Below are 17257 nucleotides of genomic sequence, written 5' to 3'. Positions count from 1 at the left end.
GCAGCCTCCTCTGAAGCACAGGGCTTGGGGCTACTTATTATCAACCTGCTCTTGATGATAAGGGCAAGTTCCTGGGATTTCTCTGGTGGTATAGTGGATCAGGGGACTTCCCCAGTGTTTCAGTGGTAAAGAATCTGCCTACAATGCAGGAGATGCAGGAGACATGGGTTCCATCCTTGAGTTGGGAAGATTCCCTGGAGGAGGGCATGGCAACCCATTCCTGTATTCTTGCCTGGACAATTCCATGGACAGAGGGGCCTGGCAGGCTACAGTCCATGGGTCGCAAAGAGTCGGACACGACTGAAGTGACTGAGCACAGTACAACACAGCATAGTTGATGAGAGTCCGCCTCCCGATGCAGGGGACACGGGTTCAATCCCTGGTCCGGGAAGATCCCACAAGCAGTGAGGTGGCTGACCCTGTGCACCAAAACAACTGAGCCCGCATGCCCAGAGAAGCCATGGCAATGAGAAGCCCGAGCACCATAAGCAAAGAGTAGCCCTGGCTCCCCGCAACTAGAGAAAGCCCACACACAAAAATGAAGATCCAGCACAGCCAAAAAGAAATCTTTTTAAAAAAAGTTTAAAAAGGCAGTTCCTGATACCCAATCAGACCTGTTGGGGGTAGGGGATGGTTAGGCAAACAAAGGTTTCTGTTCCACAGAAAAATAATGGTTCTGGTTCCCTATTCCAAATGCCAGAATTTCTTTTAAAGAATATTTGTAAGGGCCACAGTGAAATTTTCCAGATCTTGCCAATTCTGGCTTTGTTTATAATTCCCAAAGATCAATTAGGCCTCTTTGTATTCTTGGAAACTGGAAATAACACTTACTTAAATCCAGATTCTTATCTGCTTCTTTGTTCCCAGAGCTTTGTTCTCCAATCTAACAATCACACTTTGAAACTCAGCACCGGAAATAAAACCACCCTCAATCATGCTACCAAAACACTGTCAGCCTATTTTATTAAAGGGAAGTTTCACTTATGATTTGTTGTCCATTCTGCAAAATACTGTCTCATTTGATATCTTATGGAAACTTTAGAAGATGCCAGAAAGGAGGACATTGTTCACAGGATTATGATGGGGCAATTTCCATGGCTAGTGGTTCTAAAAACTCCCAGTTACAATTTCACAGGTCTGTGAGGCAGGAGAACAGACAGCCACCTCCTGCCAAAGCTTAGCCGCATGTTGCTGCGCAGGCCTAAAGCTTTGCGGGCCAAGACAAGGCCCTGAGAAGGCAGGGTTGAGGGCAACTCCTGTTCTCAGAAAAGAGGAAGAATTGGTTGATTCCAGAGAATCAATGATTTAAGATTCTGGCTTCTGACATGCAAAGAAATAGTTCTCAAAATATAGCCTAGACTCCTGAGACCTTGTCAAAGGTCCATAAGGTCAAAACTTTCACTCTCAATCTCTTAGGAGTATAGAGTAGAGTTTATCAAAAAAGAATAATGCACAATTATTCAAAAAAGTGATTAAAATCCCCTTCCTGTTTTAAACCACTTATCTGTATAGGCTGGATTTGCTTTATCTACTTCAACCAAAGCAACAGACTGTAACAGATTGAATGGAGAAGCAGAGCTGAGAATCCAGCTGTTTTCTATTAAACCAGACAGTAAAGAGATGGGCAAAAATGCAAAACTCTCCTACATTTGTTTTCAAAGCAGTTATTTTTCATGAAGGCCTTCCCTGGTGGCTTCCCTGGTGGGGTAAATGCAGGAGACACAGGACTCGGGTTTGATCCCTGGGTTGGGAAGATCCTCTGGAGTAGGAAATGGCAACCCACTCCAGTATTCTTGCCTGGGAAATCCCATGAACAGAGGAGCCTGGTGGGCTACAGTCCATGGGGTCACAAAAGAGTCGGACATGACTTAGTGACTAAACAACAACTACTTTTCATTAAGGGAAAAAAAGTCTTTACAGGAGACATGCGATGGGCTTATTTTTAATGAACTAAATATTTTTAAATTTCTATTTTAATGCCTAACATGGTAAATACATGACTGAGTAACACTTCACATTTAATGTGGTAAATACAATCCAAAAGATCTTAAGTTCTCTGGGAGCCTCAGTTTTTAAAAGTGTCAAAGGTCTTGAGACCAAAATGTCTGAGAACTGCTGCATTGAAGTAACGAACCAACTGAAACCAAGCAGGGCCCTATGGGGCTCCTAAGCACAGAAGCCTCCCTGTCCCTCATTTCTTGTTTGTAGGGAGCAGACTCCAGCCTCCGCAACCTTCCAGGAGTTCCAAAGGGCAGACTCAAACAGTTGCTGATATGGGAAGGGAAGGCAGGCACAGACAGGGGAGCTATAGCCAAGATACAATAATGTAGCCTTGGGGCAGGGTCCTGGTTCCCCTCAAGGGATACCCCTAACATTATGTTTGCACTCTCCACAGAACTAAAAGAGTCAACAAATGAAAGGGGTTAGCGTTCTTGCCAGAGAAGACCACCTGAAGCCAGAGTAAAGGAACCAGAGAAACTTATTGAGAGACCACCAAAGGCCAGATCAGAGGAATCAGAGAAGCTTAGGAGAAGACCATTTGCAACCTGCTTAAAGGAGTGCAGACCCTGCAGATACACTGGTATTATCAGCAACCCCACCCTCAAACCATTGCTACAAAACTCCTCACCAAATCCTCCCAGGTTGGGATGTACAGTTTTTGAGGGGCACGTGCCCATTGTCTCTCCCTTTGCCTGGCAAAGCCATAAAACTATTCTTTTCTATCAACACTTCACCCAAAACTCTGTCTCCCCAGATATGACTCAGCACCAGTGCACAGAGGCAGAGTTTTCAGCAGAATAAAGAAAATGTGATTAGCGGGGCTCTGCACCCAATTCCTATGGGAGAGTCCCCACCACCACCGAGCAACTCTCTGACATCAGCGAGGTGTCCTACAATTCAACTCCAAACACTGTCTACCCAGAGACAGCATCAAATTTCACAGCCAAGTGCCACGAGGCTCACTCCTCTACACCAGCTTCAGACGCCAATCACCCGTCTAGGTTGTCGCTTGTGCTTCTGTTGGACCTGGCACAAATTGGACATTCCAAGCACACCCTCTTTAGGTTGGATTCATTTGCTAGGGCAACTCTGAGAACTCAGAGAAACATCTTACTCACCAGATTACCGGTTTATTATATAAGGAGATAACTCAGGAACAGCCAGATGGAAGAGACGCAGAGGACAAGGTGTGTGGGAAGGAGCGTCCCTGCTCTCTCCAACGTGCTCCGCTCTCTGCAAGACCTCCAGGAGGAGGCTCTCTGCGTTCTGGAAGCTTCCTGACACAGGCATGAGCGATTAAATCACTGGCTCTAGGCTACTGAATGATCACTGGCCCTAGTCTACTGAACGGAATCTCCAACCTCTCTTCCCTTCGCAGAGGTTGGAAGTGGGGGCTCCAACACTTGCTTCACAGGCACCCAGCCCTCCCTGGAGTGCTTTCCAAAAGGCACTCATTAACCTCATTAACAGAACAAAATCAACTGTATGGCTTTTGTCAGGAAATTTCAAGAGTTTTAGGCGTTCTGATGCCAGAATGGGATGAAGACCAAATACCATTGACCCTTGAACACTTTAGGGGTTAGGGATGGCAACCACTTGTACAGCAGAAAATCCAAGCATAACTTTACAGGCGGTTTCTGCAGTCTTGGTTATGTCCGTGGATTCAACCAACCTCACATGCTACTGTAGTGTGCATGAAGTGAAAAAAGTCTGTGTATAGAGCTTCCCTGGTGGTCTAGTGGTTGAGAGTCCGCCTGCCAATGCAGGGAACAAGGATCCTATCCCTGGTCCGGGAAGATCCCACACGCTGAGAAGCAACCAAGTCCGTCACAACTACTGAGCCAGCACACCCTGAGCCTGTGCTCCGCTAGAGAGGCCACCACAATGAGAAGTCTGCGAGCAGAACAAAGAGGAGCCCCTGACTGCTGCAACTAGAGAAAGCCCATGCGCAGCTACGCAGACCCAATACATCCAAAAATAAATATTTAAAAAATAGAGGAGCCTCACAGTTCAAACTCGTGTTGTTCAAGGGCCAGCTATGTGTGTGTGTATAAATATATTATAAATCACAATATCACAGTGATTTACATATACAAACACAATGAAAAATTAGTCAGCTACAAAAAAAAAAGGAAATCCTGCCATTTACAACAGTATGAATGAGCCTTGAGGACAGTATGCTAAGTGAAAGAAGTCAGGAAAAGATGCATGACCTTACTTACAAATGGAATGTAAAACAATTGAACACATAAAAACAAAGTGGTGGGCGGTGGTTACCACAGCCACGGGGTGTGGGGATGGGTGAAAGAGGTCAAAGGGTACAAAATTCCAGTTAGAAGATGAGTAAGTTCTGGTCATCTAATGTACAAAATGGTGACTCTGTTTAATAATAATGTATTATATATCTGAAAATTGCTAGGAGAGTTCTCACCACGCACACACAAACGATGTGAGCTGATGAATATGTTAACTAACCTTATTGTGGTAATCATTTCACAATATGTGCTTAAATAATCACATTGCAGACCTTAAATTCCCACATTTTATCTCAATAAAGTATATATATATGTGTGTGTGTGTGTGTGTGCGAGTGCCACAGAGGGTCCTGAGACAAGCCCCATGGGCACAGCTGCTCTCCTGCTAGGATGCTGAGGAGATACGAAAGATGGAGGAGGTAAAACAGAGGCTCTTCCCTGCAAGGAGGTGGGAAGCAGGCATGCTGAGCCCTTGCTGGGGAAACCCAGTCCGCAATTGTGGCCTGCGATGGGATCTCTCCAGATCTCTCTCCTCCACATCTACAGCTCAGTCCACAATCATAGCAGGGAAACAGACACCTACTTTCATCAGTGTCCATCCTTCCATGTCCTCCTCCATTCACACAAGCTGACAGGCACAGTGACTAGCTGAGGGGCCCAGTGGTCCTACATGGGAGAAGCAGGACCTAAGGTATCATGATGCTTCCTTCCCCTTCAGCAAGCGGTGGGCTCTTACAGGAGAGTTTCTGTTTTGTTTCCCACTGTGTTCCCAGCACATAGAATGTTGCTTGCTTGGCCCTGGCTCCAAACCCAGGGTACCCGTCCCCCCTAACCCACAGCTTTCTCCCCAGAGCCGAGATCTCCCTTGAAATCTCTTCCTACTACCAATCAGGGTTCCTGGTGCCGCCAATAGAGATGTGGACGTTCAAGACCCGGAGATGCAAGGCAATCAGCAGGAACAAATATTTATAAATGCGTCCATTGTACTGACCGCTCCAGCACACACACCTTAAACTAACAATCGCTTTCTTTCTTAATCAAATATCCTATTGACTTTAATTACAGCTGTATTTTTACTACCTCTGAAACACATGAATGCTCTCCTCCTCCTTTTAAGCAAATGTCATGTTACTGGCCTTATCGTCCACAACCACCTTTATTTCAGAGATGAGATGGAGTGAAAGTCCAGTAGGGTCAGCCGCCCTCCACGGTCCAACTTAGGCGGCCTCTGTGCTCAGGCCCCTCCCTCTGCCTGCTCTCCCATGACCCTTGGGCCCAGTTTCTCAGCTTCTCTATCAACCTTTCTGAAATGAGCACACAAAACCCCTTTTGTTTTCGAAGGACTTTCCTCCCAGCTGGTAAATATAGAAAAAGAAAATGGGGCTTACATAGCAAAGGAAGCAATGGGCAGAATTTTAAAAATCTTTGAAATACAACAGTTCTCTGGATATCATTAACTTAAAAATGAGCCTGTATTTAGAGCCACTCTAAATACAACCTGTTCTAGAAATATTCTTTTAGTTTAGGCCATACAATGAACCCTACCATAAGTCTTCCCTTGGTGATTCTGCAGGCTTGCTCATCTTGTGTGCACGTGCTCAGTCGCTTCAGTCATGTCTGACTCTTTGCGACCCTATGGACTGTAGCCCACCAGTCTCCTCTGTCTATGGGATTCTCCAGGCAAGAATACCGGAGTGGGATGCCACGCCCTCCTCCAGGGGATCTTTCCAACCCAGGGATCGAACCCTCATCTCCTGCATTGGCAGGCAGATTCTTAATTGCTGAGCCACTAGAGAAGCCCTTGCTCATCTTAACCATCCCTAAAGCAACCATCTGAGTTGCTAGACTCTTTCCTCTGTCACGGGAGCCAAAACTTGGAGACATGAGGGTTCATTTTTTAATCACATAATTACCCAGGCTTCCCAGTGGGTATTCACATCAATCCCAGACTAGTGTCTCTTTCATCTTAACTCTCTTTTTGCCTTACAGAGAGGAAAAGTCAATTTTGATCATTTCCTGGCAAAGTCACATCTACACATTTATCTCAAAAGCTCTAATAAGTTATGGCTCGCCCCTCAGTCTCTATACAAGATACTCCCTCTTTAAAAGCTCCAGCTCCTTGGAAATTGCACTTGAAATTGTTTTCAATACAAAGTGACCTCATTGATATTCCTACATTAGTAAGTTGTATTCATGGATGTGTGTGCATGCTTCAGTTGTGTCCTACTCTTTGTGACCCCATGGACTGTAGCCCACCAGGCTCCTCTCTCCATGGGATTCTCCAGGCGGGAATACTGGAGTGGATTGCCATCCCTGCCTCCAGGGGACTGTCCCGACCCAGGGATCGAACTGTCTCCTGCATTGGTAGGCAGGTTCTTTACCACTAGCGCCACCTGGGAAGTCCTATTTATGGGATGAGCAGTAGCTAAATATAGCCCATTTTCCAAGAGTACTTTTCAATCATGGTGCTTCATCAAATAACTTATTGCATGAAATTTAGTTTTATATATCTCAGCATTTCACATAAATTACAAAGCAGAAAACATGAACTTCTGTGATGTCCATAATGGGAGAGATAATACTCTATAATGTGTTAAGAATGGCCACTTTGACTCTAACAACTCTGACTCTGTCCCAGCCTGGTTCAAGGAGTCTTTCCAAGTTTCAGGACTTCCCCTGTCTCACAAGAGAAAAGACAGGATGGAGACCAGCATGCTTAATACCTAAGAGTCCTTGGCACAAAATAAAGGTTGAAAAATGTCAACATAGGTTCTAGCATCCCAAATTTAGTTGAGAACGTGTGAATCACAAGCAATTAAGCATGCCAAGAGGCATCATATTAACAGAGTATTGAGTTATAAAATCAGTAATAGGAGATCTCCTGTGTGAAGACTGGAAAAACATACATCAGAGCACTGTGTAATTACATAACCCTACTGAGTTAAGTCCAAGTACACATAAATAGGCGCTACAATACAAATAGGAAATATTTAATAAAGATATCCAAAGAAACTAAACAGGATTCTAGTCTTTGCACCACTCCCAGTAGAAAGGTTTTGAAGAGTGAGAGATACAAACACCTCACCGAGTCATTTACATCACTGAATCAACAAGCTCCAGTCCCTACCAATCTCTCGGAATCCATTTTTTTTAATTCAATACAAACAATTTCTCAAAGGCATACTCTGAAGTTAAAGCAGGAAATTTGGACCTAAATTGCCTGTAAGACACAATTATAAAAAGCAAGCACAGAACCACCCATACAGCAAAAATCCTACCTTCATTCCACTCAAAACGAATGAAAACTGAAGAAAGAAAATTTACGGTTGGACTGTTACACGTTTTCTATGTTTCCTTCTAACACTTCCCTTTAGAACCAAGTGCCATAAAATAAAGGCATCAACCACCTGTTATAATGGAAGGATGAGTGGCCATGGCTGGTTTTGCTCACATCCCAAAATATCACTCAAGCCCAACAACCCCTACCATCCCAGCTTGGGTAGGTTATGCACTTCTCTAACTGACCACATCATTTAAAGTGCTTTAAGGTCCAGGGCTATTAAGAAGAGGAAGCTTTGTAACTGAAAGTTAATTGTAGGTCTTCTTTATCCAAGAGGTTAGAAAATGAAAATCATTAGAATTGGCTTTATAAGCTGGCATATACACAGAAGGAATTGCTTGTAAGTTAGGAATAGTATTGTCATTTATACGATGCTAAAAAGTGATAGGAATACTCTTTGTTTCCATAGAGGTAGGGAAAGGAATAAAAGGAGAAAAAAAAAGACTAGATCTTTGGGGCACCTTGATTTCTAATATGGATTTCAGCATCCCCACCACTCACAAGCACTGACTTACAGGCTACTTATTGGCTATTACACATGCCACTTTCTCCCTGCCAACTGGTTTTTGTGGCCAGAAATGTCATTCTGCTCACCTGTTTAGAGGAAGCTGGATCCCAGGAAGCTGGCACAGTTCAGGCTGACTCCGTGGCAAGTTCTTTTTCACTTAAATGATTCCCACTGACCCAAGGCAAGATTGATGGCTCCCTCCATATTTCCTTTCATGACTGGGAACGATAAAGACTTTGCTAAGACTGAAAATGAGCCAGACTTAGACTAACTAAAGTATCGTAAGCATCCTATTCCTTTTTTTTTCTGGTGCCGAACCAGCAAAAGATCAGGAGTCAAAACTTACATGTGTGTGCCTCTGCAAAGAGAAGTCAGCCATAGAGTGGAGGAAAACCAGAAATCACCAAGAGAAGACCTCAGATGAGTTCAAATCCAGAAGAAGCACAGGTACTTGCAATTTACCTGGACTAACATAGAGGCCTCATCAGAAGCACCTGTCCTGCATTTATGCTAACATCCTCCGTTCAGTTAGCACGAGCTGAAGACAGGACCTGGAAATCCTACACTGGCAGCCTCTGATTCCACCTCTTGACAGTGGGAGGTAGCAAGGGGAGCCCAACATTTCTCCATGTCCTCAGAAAGGCAGGAACAACAACGATGAGATTGAAACTGCCTACAAAAACCCACTGATCCATTTGAAATCACACCCAGTCCTTCCCAGTTGATACGGAGACAATTATTTCTTCAATTAAAAAACAAACAAAAAACTTGCACAACCTGTAGAAGTTGCTGCAGGGTTCAAAGCACAGAACTAAAGCCCTAAAACAGATAAAAGCAAGAGAAAAACAATTAAAGCCTTACAAAGAATAGGAAGCTATTACAGATGGTTCTTTCCAAACATGAATGCTAATGAGCATGTTCCCACCCTTCATGAAAAATCAGTAGGTCCCTAAATCAAAACAAGGAGGAACCTGTCAGCATCTGGGCTGAAAGAAGTGTCTGGACTAGGCAGGCAAAATGAAGCCTCTAGAGCAGGGGTCCACAACCTCTGGGATCTAATGCCTGATGATTTGAGGTGCAGCTGATGCAATAATAATAAAGTGCACTTGAATGTAATGTAATTACTTGAATAAATGTAATGCACTTGAATCATCCCGAAACCATCCCCCCTCCCCATCCATGGAAAAAATGTCTTTCATGAAACTGGCCCCAGGTGCTAAAAAGGCTGGGGGCCACTGCTCTACAGGGCTGGGCAGAGGCTTAGCCAGCATGGGGATGGGAGGGAGTGGGGGACACATATAAGGACAAATGGGAAGTAGGACTGTTAAATATTCTTTCTGGGAATTGCAACTGGCAGGAAAAAAGCAATTAGGCTGAGGTTGGCTCTGAAGAATCATGGAGAAGGTAAGCAAAATGGCAGCTGGGTCATGGCTGCAGTGATGTCTGGGATTGTCCCCAAAGGCACTGAGAAATGCCAATAGAAGGTTTGCTGCCAATGGCTGCCTTTGAACGAGATTGAGCGAGGATTCCCTTGATGGTTTTATCTCATCTGGACCAGTCCTGTCGTAAGTTACCTGGGCTCAGAGAAAGGGAAAATCTTGGACTGGAGAGGGATGGAGGTGGAGACTCTTTATTTCTTTAGAACAGAAATTTGACTCCAAGTCAAATTCACACTGGGGGCGGTTGTAGGCAGGCAGAGTGCCTCATCCAGGTGGGCCAAGGACTCTTCATGGGAACCTACTGAGAGCTGAGCCCCTCGTATATTCAGTGTCCTTTGACACAGACAGTAAATCAGGTCATGATATTAATAACTACCACAAACCCTCAACCTCAATCAAACGAGACATTAGACTAGCCAGGGCTTTGATTGAGAAGAGAGTAAGGGGTTTAAGACTGTACTGGCTGAGGTCAATGGATAGGGTGTTGGATTTCTGGTCTACTCTTTGGGACCCATCCTTTCAGCCAATGAGATATTTGAGATTCTACTGCTAAAGTACAGATTCTTCCAAATACTATGACACAGATTCTTCCAAATGCTGTTTTCCAAGAACCTAGGAGATGAGGACACAGGTTCACTGAGATGCACAATGCAGGGTCTGGAGAGGCATTTCATCCTCTGAACATTTAGAGGGCACTGAACTAGGAGGTAAAAAGATGAAAAATTTATGTATATGAACTCCTTGAAAAAAGGGTCTCAAACAGATCCCCTAAACAATTCCCAGCCTGACTGGTAAATGCCATGACAAATTCATGACAGAAACAGTGAAGGCACAAAGGAAAGAAGGATCCCTTTCACTAACCATAGGTCAGTCTTCAAGGATAAGTAGTAACAGGAAGTGAGGAATACTGCATAAGACACACAGCGAACAATTGTGATGAAAAAAGCAGCTCAGAAAACACGTCCCTAGTGTTTCAGTGTCCCATATAAAGGGGAGCATTGGATTGCTAACCACAGACCTCGAGACCTGCTGTCTTGGTCCTGGCATGCAAAAGGAAGAGGACTCGTAACAAGTATGCTCTATTTCAGTTTATGAGATAACTCCCACAGGAGGAGGGGCAAAGACTGGGAAATGCCCTCAGTAAAACTCTAGTTTTATACCCTCTTGCATGTGCACATGACTAAGACCATGTTTAGGGTTCTTACTAAACATGGTCTTGGTCATGGGAAGAGCTTGTTTCTCTGATGGTCAGATGCCAGCAGAGGGACTGAGCATTTCCAGCCAAGACTCAGAAGCAGAAGGACACTATAGGAGTCCATTGGAAAGGGAGGGACGTTCCTCAGGAACTTGCCAGCAGGTCAAGAAGGATCTAGAAGAGCCAGTGACTGCAAATAACAATGATACCGAATGGTCCACAGAAATGACATAAGCCCTTTTCCTTTTAATACATAGGGTTAGAAAAAATATAAGTTTTTCAATATTTCAGAGAGAAAAACATCAGACAGATCTAGGTATCATCATAACCAAGCCATCACAAAGACAGTGGGCAAGAAAGGGAAAGACCAATGTATCAACTTGCAACAAGTTAAACATTACAGAAGTTGTGGCCCCTCCAGGTGGCTGGTGATAGCCTCACGAAACACAGACACTAGCCCTGAATATTCATAACAAAACCCAGAGCAGCCCCGAAAATTCCATAACTGATCAGGTTACTTTGGTTACATTACTTGATTCCCAAACCACGGCGGGAAAAGCAAGAGGTGTAGGGTGAGAGAAAGTAGAAAAAAGGAAAGAGAAAACATTTAATATTGTTAACTATTAATAGTTCTTGATCAATAGCTTCCAAGTCTCATTTCTTACTTGGCTGAAAAACCAGCAACTAACAATGATGGAGTCAGTAACTGTTGGACGGAACTTGACTTGGGCAGAGATATTTTATCAAGTCTGTCAACTTGGAGGGAACATCCTAAGCTGCCTTCTGCCAGTCAAACAAGAAGGCTGAAGAAAAGATAACCGCAGCCTCAGGAAGGCCTCTTCCTTGAGCTTGGGCACACCACCACTGCCCACTGATTCACAAGTTTTATTCAACCCTGCAAAAACATGTAAGACCTGAGTTTAAGCAGAGAGAAAAGAGGGACTTCATGGTGGTTAAGAATCCAATTTCCAATGCAGGGGATGTGGGTTGAATCCCTGGTTGGGCAACTAAGCTCACACATGACTACTGAGCCCACTTTCTCTACAGCCCACTCACCACAACTATTCAACCTCAAGCCACAGCAAAAAGCATGGGCAGCCAAAAAAAAAAAAAAATATATTAAAAAGGAGTGAGGGTTCAGGCTCCTCAAGGAGGAAGATAAGGATGCTTAAATCTCACCCCCAAGATCAAAAAGCAAGACTATGGGCAGGAAGGCGGAAAGATGTTCAAGTGACTGTCTACTGACAAATTCAGGAAATACTCTACAGGGTGAATTCCCCAGCCCTTCCCCCATCCCTGACACTGAACCTCACTGCGTACTCTACGTGAATCCCCATCCTGGTTGCTAAGGCTGCTCACTGTATCAACAATAAGACTGGGCATTTGTTCAGTGAACGAGCCTGGGGCAGAAATAAGCAATGCCTCTGACCACTCCATTCCATCTAAAACCTTTTTTCATAGGTTTCTCTCATACAGTGCCCTAGGCATGACCAAATCCAGTCACCAGTCACTAAAATCATTCGCGTGACTTGTGGACTTCCACTTGCACAAGAAGTCCTCAGAGCAGTCAATGGTAAAAGAAAAAAAAATTTAAAAAAGAAAGATAATACAACCTTAGTTCTTTCAAGGTATCAATTTTCTTCTGGTTTGAACTACCATTACTAATGTACACAATTGATCAGAACAGTATTAGTAATTATCTATCAGAATGCTAACATATTTAACTTGAAAGACAATCAATGGCAAAAGAAAAAATGAGAAAAAAGGCACGGCAAAAGTATTTGATGTTTAATTTAGTCCTGATGGCTCGTTTCAAAACCTGAAACAACAAAACATTTTTGCAAATAATCATTTCTAGGTGATTACATAACAAAAATGGAAACTGAATCTGAATACAAAATCAGAAGAATGCCAAGAAATAGTTTATGAATCTGGTTTCTTTCTCATATACTAAATATAACTGAAGAAAAAAGCATTAAAATAGAAGTGTAACTGAAGAAAAATAACAAATCCAAAATTTTACTTATAAGCAGACAATTACAGCACCTAAATTAAAATTTTTTTTTTAGTTTATTGTGCTCAAACAAGTTAAACACAGTACTGGACAGAGTAAGTGCACTGTGGGTTTAAAAATGCCTGGAAGAAGAATCAAAGGATTAAAGGAAAACTGATTTACCATAGAGGGGGGAAGTCAATTATGGTGTTTGTTTCCCTGATATCAAATAGTCAAGCAGATTCATTAATTCAATAGCTCATTTTTGTTTGATTATGGCTTATTTACATAGGCTAAAACAGGCTTTGAGAGGCTCCCAACTATTACAAGTCATAGTCAAACTGAAACGTTCTGATAGGCATAAAATTCCATAATCAATTTATACTTGCTGCCTCATAAGTGTTTTTTTCCCAGCTACATTTGTTTTCAGACTCCTCTTGGAGAATATAAAACCTCTGAGAGCAATGCTTACATCTGCTGTGTCTCATTCATACAGCTCAGTTCTCTGTACAAGGATGCTTGATAGACTTTGCTGCACATCTGGAATGCAAAAACACACATTCCTCCGTATAGAGGATGATATCAACAGCTCTCTATCATTCAGACAAACACTCTGAGTTATATTCTAATATTGGTGAAGACAGGTAAACACACACACACACATGTATGTATTCATCTATGGTTCCTCATCTGGCATCCTTCCCATCAATTTTGTGACTACCTTTTAGGTCGTATCCTCATTCATTAGAGGGCAGACAGAAGAAGCATGAACCACAATCCCACAGACTCCAGAAAGAAAAAAACAATCACAGAAAGCTAACCAAATGATCATATGGATCACAGCCTTGTGAAGCTATAAGTTATGCTGTGCAGGGCTACACAAAGCAGACAGGTCACAGTGGAGGGTTCTGACAAAACATGGTCCACTGGAGAAGTGAATGGCTAACCACCCCAGTGGTTATTCTTGCTTCAAGAACCCCATGAACAGTATGAAAAGGCAAAAAATATGACATTGGAAGATAAGTCCCCCAGGTCAGTAAGTGTTCAATATGCTACTTGGGAGAAACAGTTCCAGAAAGAATAAAGAAGCTGGGCCAAAGCTGGAAACACTCAGTTGTGGATGTGCCTGCTGATTATTTTTTTTTCTTTCTTTTTGGAAGTCAACCCTGAATATTCATTGGAAGGACTGATGCTGAAACTGAAGCTCCAATACTTTGGCTACTTGATGTGAAGAAGCACCTCACTGGAAAAGACCCTGATGCTGGGAAAGATTGAGGGCAGGAGGAGAAGGGGATGGCAGAGGATGAGATGGTTGGATGGCATCACCGACTCAATGGACATGAATCTGAGCAAACCCTGGGGGATAGTGAAGGACAGGGAAGCCTGGTGTGCTGCTGTCCATGGGGTTGCAAAGTCAGAAATGACTTAGTGACTGAGCAACAACCTGTGATCACACAAGATGGCCAGCTGGCCCTGGGCTCAATATCACGGACAAGTGTAATATTCAGTGGCTAAGCAGGGGACCAAACACAGCCCATTAATAATGTATTTTCTCCAGCTCTTTTGGTTCCACACCCACCAAGAGGTAGAAAATGCCAGTTGTCTTTTGATGCCCACTGTACCAGGAGCCTCTTCTGGTATCATTGTTACTTTCTTCCTTCTAACACCGAAAGCAAACCTTTTATCACAGATCCACAACGATAGAAAGTTGCACCGTAGCTTCAACAAACCCTTGCATAGAGAAACAACCTTTACAGCAGTGTCATCAAACATGTTTGCAAATTTTAAATACTAATTTTCACACATTTTAGGTTGACATTTAAATTTCTCAACCATAATTTTAATTCATTGCAAAGGCTGTAATTCTGGCATATTGGAATTAGTACAATTTTAATTAAAACATATCACTCACCTAAAGGTATCCAATAAAATCCAAATACCACACCAATTTGCAAATCAGTTTGCAAACCCATCAAAAAATACATGAACAAACTCCTCTTTGCAAAAAGGCTGCACTGTTATCTCCTTGAACTTGTATTTCCATTTTACTCCCCACACAGAATTATCTCTCAATCGAATACGTTTAACACTTGATTTTATGAATTTTCCCATTATATTTCCCTGCAACAAAAATGTATATAAAGTGATTCTTAAAAATTTCCTCTGGCTGTAAGGCTTAAAAGTGTTCCATTTTCTTCTTTGAGCTATCATTACTAATGCACACAACTGATCCAAACAACATTAATAATTACTTATAAGAATGTTAATATAGTTAACATAGAAATTAAAAATTTATTGGAAATGTATCTCTAAAGAAATGTACAGGATTTGTCTCTTTCTTCTCAACTAGTTAATATACTGATGAGTGAACACTCTCTACTGTTATAATATGATGACTGAATTATTATATTATAATAATAATATAAATTCCATACCTTTTTTCCCACTTTTAAAGATGCAAGCACTAAGAAACCTTGTTTATATGAGTAAGAAAGGAATGAAGGAGATTCATCATCAACAAAATCTTTTTTCTTTGTTATAACCAGATTAGGTCCTCTTCCAATTTCACTGAAAGCCAAGAAATGAAAACTAACCTGCAAAAAGATGTGTGCCTTGGTCATTATATTCATCCCCTTTACCAATACAGACATTAATATTTTCATAGTTCTCTGTAGGTGGGAAGAGGGTTTTGCATCCCAGGACAACACACAAGGGGCAGAGTCAGGATGGGGTGGGAGACAGCTCTGCTGTCCTTTGTCAAGAGGGAGAAGGGAGAAGGGTGACTGTAAGAGGTGAGATGGAAAAAGAGACACAGCAAAATCAATTCTGAAGCAAATAATTTTAAGACAGGTTAACTATAGAAACTGGGAACCAGGAAATCATCTCCCTTCAACCATCTATGCCTTTGTATCTCCTGGAGATTTTTTACATTCCTTTGTGTGCATGCATACCCCTGGAATACCCCTCCTCTGGGTAAAAACGTTGCTGCCAGACATTCTATCTGTTCAGAAGAAAAGTACACTTGGTTTGATTAACGCATGGATTCCGTTATACATGAACTGACTAACACACGAATGTATCAGCCTGTAGCAGGCACTACAGTAGAAGTAATACATTTTCTAAATAGACAGAAGCATAATTCTTTTTTCAATCTACTTGAAAAGAGAGAAAATATGTAATAAATCATAAGTGTCCTGACAATATAGAAACTATACTCAAAAAACTTAGTTTTTAATAATTGCAAATAAAAATCTAAAACAATCCAAATGTTTAATAAGAAAATTACCAAATAATTTATGTTGCAACAGCCATATAGTAAAAGAATATGCAATATTTCAAGAACATATACTGACATTAGAAAACATTCTTCTATAGTGCTGACCAAAAAAACCAAGCAGGAAACAAACCTGTAAATAAAGCCTCATATTAATTTGTAAAAATATGTATGTGTGTTGGGGGGAAGTCTGTTAAAGAGAAAGTCTGTTAAGAGAATCTGTTAAATTGTTTTCAGTGGTTATTCTAGGTTGGTGTAATGGGCAACTTTCGTATGCTCTTTCCAAATTTCCACAAAAGGCATGTATTTCTCTCACAATGATGGAGGTAGGGGGAGTGGGGAGAGTTGAGGAACTGGGGAAATAGATTCGCTGTCTCAGGACTACTGCAGGTAGCCACAGAGTTTGTGAGATGGTATCCACCCAAGGGGCCAATGAGAGCTTAAATCCATGCCACGCGGGGCAGGACTGCTTCCCCCCAAAGTGAAAGTTGCTCCATCGTGTCTGATTCTTTGTGACCCCATGGACTATACAGTCCACAAAATTCTCCAGGCCAGAATACTGGAGTTCGTAGCCATTCCCTTCTCCAGTGGATATTCCCAACCCAGGGATCAAACCCAGGCCTCCCGTAAGGCAGGCGGATTCTTTACCAGTTGAGCCACTAGAGAAACCCAAAGTGGGCGCCGTTTCCTAACTCATGGTGGGAGACTAATCCACAGTCTCCACATCCACAGTCCACGTCCTCACTTAGGTTTTGGTCATTTCTCTCCTTGACCAATTTTATCCTTTCATCCAAGACTTCCACAGCTGGTTCCTTTGGAATACAGATCTCACTGACACTAAGACACTAGTGAAATACCCCGGTTCACAGACGTAGAAAGGTCAACAGTCAGCAACTGCAGTGCTATAAGCCAAAGAGGTTATCTGGGCCGTTCAAGAAAACATGTGGGCCATTTTTACTTCTACTATATTCTACAACTCCAGTCTCCTTACCTCAGCAAGTGTGGGGGGATCTTGACAATGGTATCCACACCATCGAGGGTTTCTGCAAAAGGAAAATTATGAAGTTAAAAATAAATATGTGAGGACTAGGAATCTAAACTATACATAAATCTCACTATTAGTTTCTCCATCCACCCCCCCAACAAAATTCCTATAATTATAGTCAATTCTCAACTATCTGCATGCAAATCATCCACACTTAAAAATTCTCTGCCTTTTCTAGCTCACAAGACTTCCTCTCAGAGGTTAAAA

General features: G+C 42.4%; 1 protein-coding gene across 9 annotated transcripts in view; it reads right to left on the bottom strand.

Annotated features, from left to right (window-relative positions):
• ARFGEF3 (ARFGEF family member 3) overlaps positions 1-17257 on the bottom strand; it is a 178504-nt gene that overhangs the window by 154211 nt on the left and 7036 nt on the right. For 7 of the 9 annotated variants that reach the window (XM_086318045.1, XM_086318047.1, XM_086318053.1 and 4 more), the window contains exon 2: positions 16997-17048. In XM_086318045.1, coding sequence (XP_086174171.1) covers positions 16997-17048 — 52 coding nt within the window. Of the gene's footprint in view, positions 1-8190; positions 8600-16996; positions 17049-17257 lie in introns of those variants that run through there. The other 2 variants (XM_086318052.1, XM_086318050.1) reach the window with 2 other exon arrangements.

Source organism: Bos grunniens, chromosome 9 (genome assembly GCF_055505025.1).
Source record: "Bos grunniens cultivar Pamir isolate PY7600 chromosome 9, Bosgru_T2T1.0, whole genome shotgun sequence".
NCBI classification, from domain to species: domain Eukaryota; kingdom Metazoa; phylum Chordata; class Mammalia; order Artiodactyla; family Bovidae; genus Bos; species Bos grunniens.
Note: the sequence above shows the minus strand (reverse complement) of the source record. Positions and strands in the feature narration are given on the sequence as shown.